This window comes from Schistocerca piceifrons, chromosome 8 (assembly GCF_021461385.2).
Source record: "Schistocerca piceifrons isolate TAMUIC-IGC-003096 chromosome 8, iqSchPice1.1, whole genome shotgun sequence".
Taxonomy (NCBI): domain Eukaryota; kingdom Metazoa; phylum Arthropoda; class Insecta; order Orthoptera; family Acrididae; genus Schistocerca; species Schistocerca piceifrons.
This window is the reverse complement of record NC_060145.1, coordinates 496,673,504-496,687,015: the sequence shown is the minus strand read 5'-3', so window position 1 is coordinate 496,687,015 and position 13,512 is coordinate 496,673,504. Positions and strand designations below refer to the sequence as shown.

The 13,512-nt window shown below is 39.8% G+C and overlaps 1 protein-coding gene across 4 annotated transcripts in view; it reads right to left on the bottom strand.

The window, feature by feature from the left end:
• The window catches only part of LOC124711434 (putative fatty acyl-CoA reductase CG8306), a 173,227-nt gene that overhangs the window by 21,580 nt on the left and 138,135 nt on the right, over positions 1–13,512 (bottom strand). For all 4 annotated transcript variants that reach the window (XM_047241503.1, XM_047241505.1, XM_047241502.1 and 1 more), the window contains exon 7: positions 10,058–10,297. In XM_047241503.1, coding sequence (XP_047097459.1) covers positions 10,058–10,297 — 240 coding nt within the window. The remainder of the gene's footprint in view (positions 1–10,057; positions 10,298–13,512) is intronic.

Below are 13,512 nucleotides of genomic sequence, written 5' to 3'. Positions count from 1 at the left end.
TGATGGCCAAGGATTTGAAGAAGCAACTGAATGTAATGAGTAGTGTCTTGGAAAGAGATTAATGTATCATTCTGAAAATAAACCGCACTTTTTATCCAAATTTCACACTCAAAAGAGTCTGGATGCGGCTTATATCCACTAGCTGGCCTGTTGTAAAAAAAGTTATGCACATTTGCAACAATACAACTAGTGTGTAACCAAAACAGGTGGCAAGAAATCTCATTATGCTACAATGCAAACTTTTACTGGTATTTTATTGGCATTAACATTGTGTAGGGCTACAGATATTGTTTCATTACCTTATAATTCAGTTTCAATTGGATACTGGTAAGAAAGCCTGATTTATGCTGATATGAAAGACCATTTAGAGTGAAAATCAGCACAAACACAAGGAATCTGGCACAGTTATGATGCAAGCTTCAAACTTACATTTGTGTGTTACACAATAATCACAACCAACAGAGGGGCTGGAAGTAAGTAAAGGCTGAACAACTCTAATGTGTGATGTTGGGTTGCTTGAGAAGAGAAATGGAAGAAGGCAGCTTCAATGAGAAAAGCACTCGGGGGGACTGAAATGTGGCAAATATCGGAAACCTGAAGCTAAGGTTCTTTCCTACATGCAAGAGAGAGGAAACACAGGATGCCTAGCATAAGGAGAATTTCGTGGGAGTATCGCTTGGTGTCATCAGCTAATGCAGAGAAATGCTCTTGCTCTCTAATGAAGTACAACATTCGCACAGATAATGCCAGTAGATTTTAAGGAGAAACTCATCAACTTCCTGCAGTATTCATGACGATGTGCCCGTTAGGAACATCAATGAAATTGTGCATGCCAATCAAAGATTGACTGAATGAGAAATTGCACAAGAATATAACGTTTCAGGTGGATCAAATCATGAAATCCTGACACAGCAGCTTGGACTGCATCGTGTTGCCACTGAGTTGGTCCCACAGTTCACAAGCCAAGACAAAAAATACCTTCGCCTCTCGATCTGAAGATCTGTTGGATTGCGCAAATGAGAATGAGACGTTCCTTAAGAGAATCATTATTGGTGATGAGATGTGGTTCTATGACTATGACGTTGAGACTAAGGTTCAATCTTCACAACCGGTCATGAAAGGCTCTCAAAAACCAAAAAAGCTCATAAGGTCAAATGTCACAGTCAAGTTGATAGTTTTATTCCATTTTAAAGGATTAGTTCAGCACGAATTCATGCCAAAGGGACAAACTGCTAATTGATGGTACTATCAGGACACGTCGTGATGTGTACGAGAAAATGTGATAAGGAAACAGCTTGAAATGTGGTGAGCAATTCATGGCTCTTGCATCACAAAGCACCATTGCTCACAAACTTCTAACACACGGTTTCATTTTTCAATGTTTTCTATTTGCTCAAGCCAGTATTATGGCACGAAGTATCATTTTCTTATGTTTGCAAGTCAGCTACGGCATCTTTTCTGGTTAAATAGCATGAATGGCATGTGAAGTTGTCACAATATTTTTCCATTGTGAAGATAATCAATGATCGAAACCAATTGTGAATAAATATATCACTCAGAAGTCGCATTCATTTTAGCATTGAATTGACTGCTGTAATATCACTATCAATTAAAAGCATTAGTATTAGGAAAACTTAATGTAATTTCTCTTGAAACATTTAGTACATTTCATAATATTATTGTCTGAGGAAATACTTTACAACATATCATAAATTATAGCTTATGTAATTTCTGCAAATCTTAAAATTTTTAATCATAAATTTGGCAAAATAATGTTTGTAATAATGCAAAGGAATGTAAATCAATATTGCAAGTGTATTTAAATGGGATGGCAATGTCTACTTGAGGCTCAGTTCTGATTTAACTTTTGTAACATTAACTCTATACCAGTTTATTCGAAGTACATTGGACAGTTCAAAAACAAAATGTATGTGATAAATTATTTCATTAATTAGAATGTCACATTTGTCCAAAATGCAAAACAAGCAGTAGGAAGTAAAAAAAAATAGAATGTTAGTTGCTTCAAAGTCGGATTAACATCCACTGTTGGGAGACTACTATAAAAGTTGAGTCATTTAAGCTGTACGCCAGTTTAAACACTTTCCTTGCCAAGAATGAGTTTTACATAATGCAAACAGAGGACTTCGAACTACTTGTCTCATCACTATAGTATAAAAAGCTCCAACATGTAACAGCATTACAAACTAGGATCCCTGACAATAAGATTTGAAAAAATGAAGTCACAGTATACCACCAACTGCACATCACATACCTTTGCAGCATTGTTCTGTACTTATCCCCCTTCCCCCCTTTTTTTTACACACCACCAACATTTTCCATCCCCTCTCATCCTACTGAATGGTTTTGTTAATGCAGATTTATATGGCAAGACTAGCACTAAAACAGTAATTACAACATGGCACAGAAAGCATGCCAATTACCCAGTTTCGTACAACCATTGCAGTAATTCATAATAATGCTATCAAAATTAAGTTCGAATGCAGATTTTTTTATTAACTTGAACAATTTACTTAATTGTCGAAGCACATAAATCAGCATATATTCCTATCAACAATTATTTCTGCACTCAAATTCGTTTGGCACACAATTCATGTAAAGATAGCAGCTGTTCCATTTCAGCAAGGCCCAGATGCGAAAATGGAGTCAAAATGTCATGAAAAACCAGAATGTGGCTCTCAAGAATGCCCAAATGTGCTGGGCATTGGAAAAGTAAAAACTCATCACTTCCAGTCACATGAAATAAGGATCAAACTCAGGATATTTTTAAAAATGGCCTCAATTTCCGGCTCGCTAGAGCTGTAAGTGAAAATTTTAACTGACAGCAACTGCCAAACACTGAGGAATACTGTGACCTATTTCAGGAGACTTCCACTGCAGCAAAGGTACAGAAGTCGGTGCCAGAGGTATTTGTTGAGAGGCAATGAGAATGTTCCCGTCATGGCCCAGAAGCACACAGTGTCACAGGTGCAGATAATATACATGATACAGCTCTCCAACAGAGACTGGTGAACATTATACACCCTGGCGCCCTGTAGCAATATTTCAATTTGAGAGCTCATCAGTTTGGACACAGTCAGTTTATCTTTGGTGAAGAAACAAGAAATGCAGGCATAATTGTGTAGGCTTCAGAGTCCAGTCAGTTAACATAAAAGCCTTTCAGTGTACAGTGTTACATCATATTGCAGGTAACAGTCACTGGATAAAAAGCATGTTAAGTGTGGCTTCCTTCTGGGTTTATTGGTGCACTTTGCAGTACGCAATTCACCACATTTCACCTACACTTATCTAGTAAGCATGATATTACTTTGCAATATTAAAACTGTTGATACTATTGGTCTTCTGTGGCTCAAGGAGTGGGAAATTTTATTGTATCTGGTTTCATCACCACCACCACCACCAACCGCATATCTCTGACATCTGTTTGCTGACTATCCACGCGCAGCACCTAAGTGATGCTCCCAACATAACAGCTGAGCTTGAAAGGCTGCAGACAACATTTTTAGCCAATGGTTGCCACCACAAGTTAATCTGCAGAGCCACGACAAGAAATAAATGAACACGGCATGTGTACAGTATAGACAAGCTGCAGCCAGCAGCAAGATTAGATCACATGAAGAGAGTTACTGACCAACTACGTAAGCACTTTCACCAAGCTGGCATCTCGCTTGTCTTCTGCAGCACCCGTGAGATCTAGTATGTGACGGGCTCCACTGAGGACAAGATAGGCACAGTGTGCACTGCATATGTTTTCCAGGTGAGTTGTGGAGTGTGGAGAAGCCTACATCAGACAGTAGCAGCACACATCCAGGAATACGAGTGCTACATTTCACTTGTGCAGCACAAAAAATGTAAAGTGGCCAAATACAACAAAGACTGCAGCAAGAAAATAGAAATTCAACGAAACCCACGTACTCGCCAAACACTCTGGGATGACAAAACGCAAGATCGAAAATGTCGCTGAAATATTAAATCATACAAACAGTATGAAGAGAGGTTGCACCATATTGGCTGACAGGTATCAAAAAGCCCACTGGCCACATAAACAACTCTAGACGTGAGTGTTACTGGTGACAAACTGGTACAGTCCGACCCATATCCTAGAGAAAAACAGGGTCCACACACATGCTGATTACAACAATTCATGGCATGTAATGTTACAATTAAGTTTCCCACTGCTTCCACCACAGGTGACCAATAGTATCAAAATTTTGACATAATGTCACACTCACTGGAGGAGTTGAGACAATGGCCAAAATACTGGTTTTGCCCAGTGACAGTTTACGAGGATGTGCTAAAAAGTAATGCCTCCAAATTTTTTACGTGAGAACTCTTAAAAGCTTTTTAAATAAAACAAACTTCATTAACATTCTACATGTTTATTCTTAACATCTACATATTTATTTCTCAGCACAGTCACCCTGGCAACAAACTTTTCTCCCAACAAGTGGGAGGGTTCACTGACAGCTCATTACACACTGACATGTTACATGCTACAATTCCAAGCTGTCTAGTGGCAGAGGGCTGCAAATATATATGTACAATGTCAATAATATTTGTTTTATTTGACAAACTTTAAAAATTTCACATAAAAAATTTGGAGATGTTACTTTTCAACACACACTTGTACAATTGATGCAGCATCATTCCCAGAAAACTTTTAACACTATCGTTCTTACTCAAATGTAAGCTGATCTCAAATGCAAGCTACATCCCAGAAATGAGACTTGGAGAAAACTGAAATCACCCTCATTTCATGTTGCGCTTAAAAATAAAAGCGAATATGGCTCATATGATGGATAAGGTATAAAATCCCTCTCAGGGATTTGCAGGGAGCAATACTTGTAGCAATCTGCATGGAATTGAATTTAGCCTGTCTGATACTTAAAATTACCGTTACACTGCACACACTGGCAGCAATAAGAGGGTGTACACATGGACAAGAAAAAAAAAATATTCCCAGATTTTTCCCAGATTAAAATATACTTTTTCCATGTTAATTGTTAAGTGACAATATACTTTTCCTCGGAACAGTAAAACTTATCAATCCTTTGAATGGTTATGGTTTTATACACCGGCATAGAACGAAACTCAGAAAAAGAAAGAAAAAAAGAGTTTTGGATACATCTCTGATGTGCAGCAACATGTACACTGCATATTTTCGAACTACAAAAGCGTAAATTTAAATTCCACCAAACACCACATGTTATTTTCCAAAGCATTGAAATCAAGATTGCAATGCGCTTTTGTAGCCAGTCATAGCTCGTCGCATGGTCTCGCCAGCCGATGACAGCGGATATTCTAGTGTATGACACGTGATGTAGTCAGCCAATAGCAATATCACTTAAATAGCACGTACACACAAATAGGAAAAGTTAACGGTTTAAATTAATATACACAGCGTTACTACAAGAAAAGCAAAGCTATCACATATAATATTGGTCTCTAAGATTAATAAGCTGCAAAAGAAGCTAAGCTTTCACATATAATATTGATATTTTTGGTGTGTGTTACACTTTCAGATATATCACACAAATGTGTCAGTAACATAATTTAATAAAGACATAAATGTCTGAACTTCTGAGCTCACATAAATGTCTGAACTTCTGAGCTCCGGGAGAACAAGAACTCTTCAGAAAATTTGCATTGTTTATTGCCTATAGCTAACAACTTGCTTGTTTCAGTGACATAAAATTAAATATAGGATACATGAAACCGGTAGAAGAGACAAGCAAGACAGTACACATTTCTTCAATCCTCAAGTCCGACCATTTTTTTTTCTCTCTAACCTTGCTAAAGCTTTACATGGCGTGCTTTCCAGGATCCATTACCTCATCAAAGTTTGTTAAATGTTTTGCTACATGAAAAAATGAAATGTCATTGTCTAATACTGAAAAAGCTGTTAATATAAACAGTACCCAAGACTGTTGTGGTTTCTAAATCTGATTACGTGTACTTTGTCACTGTCTGCTAAATAAAATGAAATAGGCCTGTCTAATACTGCAACAATTGTAACACACATCAAATAAACAAGACTGTTTTGGCACAAGCGGTCATTTTTATAACATGACAGAATATAATTCACGAAGTACCGGTATCAACGGTTTATTTATCCCGTGTTTATTCTCCTGTTAAGCGTTATTACATTTTCATACAACGTGTTTTCCATGCTACTCCCAGAATAGAACTCAGGCGGCTGCTACCGGGGACAGTACAACTGTGTAGCAGTCTGGCCAAAATTTTTCTATTAAAATTTCATTTTCTTGGATACTACATAAACAAACTGTGATTGCCATTCACCCGTTCGGCTTTATTCCACTCAGCTCGTACAGCCCGTCCCCTTCTGTCCGCTAGAAAGTTTATTTCTAATTGCGAAGGGGATTCCCCTGGCAGATACATGACGTATACTAAGCATGCATTCAAAAATCAACTTACGATTCATTCAAAAGTAAATTTAGAATATGTTCAAAAATGTTAAAAAACCAACAGGGATGTGTTTCAAAATCATATGAATAATCAACAGACCAACATGTGCCGGATACTAGGCGCTTTGTGAAACAAGGTTTTTTTCCTCAAGATTATGAATTTGGCAGCCTCCCTCCCCTTCCCTGAAATTGCCGGCCGGGGTACATACCTGGTTTGCCCCCAGTGAATCTGGCAGCTTGCATGCTACAGTAAAGTATTTCCGGGTAGCATCTTGTGCTTGCTGCTGCTTATACAGCTAACAGCCAAACTTCTGTAGCCAGAAGCGGGAGAAGGTACTACACATGCGTGACTCAACTGTGTATGCGCATGAGCCCGCCCGCAGCTGCTCAAACAAATCTAAAGTAAAAAGTTGTGATGTCACACTCATCAGAGGCAATTTGTTGTTATGAAGCATTGCATGGTCTTCCTAAGGCCTTAGACACATTTTGCTGTTGGCAGACGCTTGTATAAGGACTGTGTTTTGTTGTTGTACCGGGTGATCAAAAAGTCAGTATAAATTTGAAAACTCAATAAATCACAGAATAATGTAGATAGAGAGGTACAAATTGACACACATGCTTGGAATGACATGGGGTTTTATTAATTAAAAAAAAAAAAAGTCCGACAGATGGCACTTCATCTGATTAGAATAGCCATAATTAGCATAATAAAGTAAGACAAAGCTAAGGTGATGTTCTTTACAGGAAATGCTCAATATGTCCACCATCATTCCTCAACAATAGCTGTAGTCGAGGAATAATGTTGTGAACAGCACTGTAAAGCATGTCTGGAGTTATGGTGAGGCACTGGCGTCAGATGTTGCCTTTCAGCATCCCTAGAGATGTCGGTCGATCACGATGCACTTGCGAATTCAGGTAACCCCAAAGCCAATAATCGCACGGACTGAGGTCTGGGGACCTGGGAGGCCAAGCATGACGAAAGTCGCAGCTGAGCACACGATCGTCACCAAACGACGCGCGCAAGAGATCTTTCACGCGTCTAGCAATATGGGGCGGTTCTAATAAAACCCCATGTCGTTCCAAACATGTGTTTCAATTTTTACCTCTCTATCTACATTATTCCGTGGTTTATTAAGTTTTCAAATTTATACTGACTTTTTGATCACCCGGTATATGGCGCATTTCCTTTGCCTTAAGTTTTATTTTCCTTTTTTTCTCTCTTTCATGTTTCATTCCTGCAGTATTATTCTGCAGTAGTGGAATACATAATAGCCTTTGTTAGAGTATTGTTTCTTACCAGTCAAAATTACAAAAATTTAGCTGAAAACAGAAACAAAAAAGAAATTCCCGGAATTCTAAAATTTCCCAGTTTTCTCCCAGATGAAAAAATTCCCGGGTTTTTCCCGGATCTCCTCGTTGTCCCACAATATTCCAAGTGGAACTTGGGTAGCTGAGGCCACCATAACTTTTATAGACTGTACCGGAACATGTGTTCGAGTTGCATATCAGTCTTTCCATACTACACGAATGTCATTTTAAGCATTTTTTACAAACTGCATATTGGCTTCTGCCTCGGGGTCTTTGGCTGACATTTGACTGATGATTTTACTGACATTTCACCAGCACAAGTGTCTGGCATTGTCAAAGCTTCACCCTCCATTGCTGGTGGTGAACATGCCAGTAAAATCATCAGATGAATGTCAGCCGAAGAACCCAAGACATAAGCCAACAGGTAGTTTGTAGACAAGTGGCCACAAATGCCTTAACAATTCTGAAGCATTTTTTCTTTCAATGAGATATAGTGGTGTTATCCAGGAATGTTACATTTTGACTTGACAGAGAATCACACTTTGCTTAAAGGATATTAACTGGACAAAGAGCAATCCACATATTCAAGACGCTGATTTGTATCTTTTCTGGTACTGATACTTCATTATATTACTTTTTTAAGATTCTAAACAATATAATTTGTGTACAAAAAAAATGACTTCCATCACTAGTGATCTGTACAAAATGCTAACTGTAAGTATCATCATCACCGCAAAAAATCTGTCTCCTTCAGTGTCTCCTACGTCTGTCAAAGTTGTTTGACGAACACACAAGGACAGAGCCGCCTAGAATAAAGGCAGCTGTAGTTGGGACCTCCACGCAGGTGGGCTGTGATCGGTGATGTCCCAGGCGAATCTCACTGTACTGTATTGCTGAACACAGTTGGGACTTATTGTTATGTCGCGAATATTGGCAGCATTGAGGAATAAAAATTTTATCCATAATGCATGTGGAATTCTGCGACTGATGAATACAGGATTCCAGAAATTTCTGCAATCAGTTGCCTTTTGTTTTATTCTTCAATTTTTATTTTCTACTACCAATTTTGAATCATCTAGAGATCCAACATCAAATGATACAAATTTACTGCATGTCTGCAGCACTGTTTAGCTTTGGCAAGATCTAAAAATGAAACACGCAAGCACTGAATGTGGCAAGAATTATTTACCTTACAAGTTCAATTTAGATGCATTACTTACAGTTACATATTTAGTAAGTGTAAGTAATGCATCTTAATCAATCTCATAATGTAAATAATTCTCACCACATTCACTGCTTACATGTTTCGTTTTTGCACCTTGCCACCACTACATGACTCCGAAATTGCTGCAGACATGCAATATATATATACTGCCTGATTATCAGTAGGCAATTCAGAACTGGTAATGGAAAATAAAAAATTGAAGAATAAAACGAGATGACTGACTGTAGTAATTTCCAGAATCCTGCATTAAGAAATGGCTTGATGAACACCGATGTGTGCCAACAACTTCCAAATGGAATTGGAGCTGTCAAAATGTAAAACTGTATTTACCATATTTGTCAACTTCTCCACGTTTCTTAAAAATGTCCATATTGATGGTATATACACAAAGAGTTTAATTTTTACTGATATGAATATTTGCAAAACTGCTAAATTCGAAGACGTGCAACATTAAATTTGAATTTCTCCCACGATTAACATCAAATACCAAAACACTAATCCAGCAGCTTCTGTGGCAAAACTCAGGCTTTGCACATGAATCTGAGCCACAGAAAATCACACCATGAAAATAAGAAAAAAGGGCTGGCTTGCATTTGGGTAAATATGGTAAGTAATGTGGGTGTTTAACAGAATGTTTACTGTACATAGTACGTTTTTCACAATGCGATGACAGTTTGTCTACAAAATAAGGGCTGCTTCAAGGAAAGCTGTGCACTTGCTCCAGTGCCCAGCTGAAGGCACATCACTGAGGTGAATAATAACATTAACTGCCCTGTGCTAAGTAATCATTTTTCTACAACTGAAATATAAATCTCACTTTTGTATACACCAAGTTACATTACAATGTTCCCCCTTAAATTACAAACTGCATTGGCAAAAAGGCTAGCCCTCAATTCCAAGAGTTGTATTAGCTGGTATTTTCTGGGGCAACGAGAAACATGCACGTAGAAGTTTTGGCCACACTGTGTGTATTTCCAAGGATTTCTCAGATTCCTAAGCTACACAAACAGAAAATATGTTACCTTCAATGACATATTATCAACTTAATGAATGGACACATTAATTCCATAAAAATACTCACATTGGTCTACCGCCAGCTACACGCATGACTGTATCGAGCACATAAGCTGGTGCGAAGTGCACAAAAATTGCCGAAATTCGGAAGAGAAGTAAACTGGGCAGAAACTTCAGGTGAGGGTACCACACAGCTGAGTTGAGAGGATACTTGTGGAGGTAGGTGTTCACGTGATTCTCTATCTTTGCCCAGCGGAAAGGATTGTGTGTGCTCGACGTGCAGTGGTACACCAGTACCTTATTGGGCCTGTCAAAACAAAACAAAAAGTCATACAAAACAACACAATAATGGAAAATCTTCCTAGAACGTAAATAATTTAGGAGCAATGGTAACAACTCACTGAACCATTTGAGTCATCCCAAAGCTAGCAAGTTTTTGGTATCACTTAGATGCCCGTCGATGAGTTATGGCCTCTAATATTGGGTGAACTGTTACCTTTGCTCCTAAATTTGATAAAAAAGAACTATTTACTATGTAAAGAAGGTTAATGTAGACCAAATCAAGAGGAAAAAAAATATTTAAAAAAATATGGACACGTAATGTGTGTCATTATACGTAGTATTGTAAGACGAATGATGCAACACACAAAATATTACCTGTAAAACAAAAATGAAAGCAGGAACGGAAGGACATACAGACATTAGCCACAGCTCATATTCACACAGTAACACTATTTAATGAACACAGAACGAAATTCAGACTTAATTCACATTCACACACAACCCCATTTACAAATCTCTGGGGACAACAATACTGTTTCCTCAAACCATGTTTTCCTTAAAAAGAGTTTCAGCTCAATTATGACGCTGAAGACGCCCAGAAACAGAAGCCAAGCATTTTTAAACCACATAAGTTAGCAAATTTATCACACACTATATACGTAAATAAATAAAATAATAAAAAAAGAATGAAGCCATCATCAATCCGGAAATTATTTTGGACACCACCACGCTTCACTTTGTATTGTTTTGTTTTAGGGCACAAAAACAACTTGGATCACATGCGTCCATGTCAAAACTGTAGAACACGAAGACAAAGAGGAGTTAAAAATGACTACATGTCACTGCCAATCAACAGAAGAGATGACAGCTAAAAACAGGGACATGGAGAAATATCAATAAATTGCGCCATATAGAGAAACGAAGGTCCTGAACAAAAAGTTAAATGGGGTTAGCCATATTGTTATGACAGAGAAAAAGTAAAACATGGTCAACAGGCCGCGGGTCGTTTGCTAAAATGGCCTATAATTCAGACAGCAAACACACACGAGAACGTAAGCAGTTAAAAAAAAAGAAAGGGGGCATTGTGTAAGGAAATGGTGGACCGCCAATAGTTGAGCACAATGTGCACGAAGTGGTGGGGGAGCTACACTTAACAAATGGCAATGGCTAAAAAGACAGTGCCCACTATGCAACCTAGTTAAAATTATCTCCTCATGACGAAACAGCTGAGAGCAGGTCGTCCAAACCGCTGGGAGAGGCTTAATGACTCAGAGTTTGTTCCTGTGAAGGGAAGGCCAGTGGCGATGCCAAAGTGATCCCACCTGCTAAAAAACAGCAACACAGAGATCATCACAGGGAATGTAAGAACTAGCAGGCTGAGGTTGATGACTGCAGCCTTGGCATCAGCATCAGCAACCTCGTTACTTGTCAGATTGACGTGACCAGCATCCCACATGAACGTCACAGTGACTCCATCAAGCGTGAGCAAATGACAGCTTTCCTGGACCCACTGCAATAAGGGATGGACAATGTACAGCACACAGAAACTTTGAAGTGCACCGAGAGCATCTGAGCAGATGATGCAATTGAAAAGCCTATGCCGCTGGATATACTGTGTGGCATGATATTGCACGAAGAGCTCTACTGTAAATACTGAACGGTGTTCCAGAGGCCGATAGTGAAAAATGCTGGTGCCAATGACAAAGGCACACGACGCCACACTCAGTCCGATAGCCATCAACGTATACAAAGGCACTGTCATGAACTTCCATGCGGAGGTCATGAAACTAAAAGCAATGGAGTAGTGTCCTTACGAAGCGAACAAAGGCCAAGGTGAGCACATGCCACCACACGAAGCCAAGGAGGTGAAGGGTTTACAGCCACCAAGAAAGTTGCAGGTGGCATGACGTTAAGCTGCTGGAGCCAGACCAAAAGTGAACTCCAGGAGGTAACAGAGAAGAAGGATGCACCCCATACTGTCAATCAAGGGAGTCACTGAAGTAGGCAGCATAGGATGGGTGGCCATGCATGGCAGACAAACTGCACGCATATCTGCCGAGAAGAAAATCATAGCAGCAGGACAGTGGTAGTTTAGCAGCTTCTGCATACAGACTCACAACTGGACTAGCGTAAAAGGCACCAGTGGCCAGATGGATGCCACGATTATAGATGGTGCTGAGACAGCGTAAGAGGGACGGATGTGCAGATGGATAAACAGAGCACCCATAATCTACTTTCAAATGGAGAAAGGCCGGTACAAACAGAGGAGGGTCGTTCAATCTGCTCCCAAGAAAGTACCACTGAGGACACTTAGAATAGTGAGTCACCGAGTACAGCAGGCTGTCACGTAAGACGTGTGAGGACCAAGAAAGTTTCCTACCCTCAAGGAAACAGGGCAGGTGGCTACAGAAGCCCCAAGTGTATAGAGTACAGAGGATACAAGTCCTCCAGCAGGTGTCTTAGGCATTCTCTAAATCTAAACACACAGCCACCATCGGGGATTTCTACAGAAAACCACTGATGACACGGGTGGACAGTGACGAGATGGTCAACTGCAGAATGGTGCACTCTAAATCCACACTGTGCAGTGGTTAGTAAATTGGGAGACTCAAGCCACCATACCAGTCGGGCATGAATCATAAGTTCCATCAACTTGCAATCACAGCTGCTAAGAGAAATGGGGCAGTAGCTAGAAGGAAGGTGTTCATCCTTACTGGGCTTGGGTATGGGTATGGGCATGACACTGGCTTCACGTCGGTGTCTGGCACACATGGCCCCCGCCTAGATGCTGTTGGATGTATTAAGCAGAAAATTGGATTCAAGACTTTCTTGCAGACAGAACAATGGACCGGGAAGAAATGCGAGAGCTCTAAGCGGGCATGAGGATGCAATTTTGTTTCCTGAAGGCATCGAACAAGTGGGCACTGTAATTCTAAGAGCAGCTGTAAATCCTCTTCGTTGGATCGAAGACCGTGAACTTTCCATTGGAGGAGAATCGTGATGAGGAAAAAATGAAAGGATGTGACCTCAGCGGCTGACGAGTGCCCCCCTGCAAAGACTCCCGCTACAGGGCCGGAGGCAAGAGGATCCTGATCTACGAGGTCTACATAAGTGTCTGCATTATTCTGTTGGCCTTAAGTGTTTAGGGCAGTAAAACAGATGGCGGTGCGCAGAGGTGATACGGAGGTCGGCCGGGCGAGGGTATCACATGGTTGACACCGTCAAAGAGGATCTTCAAAT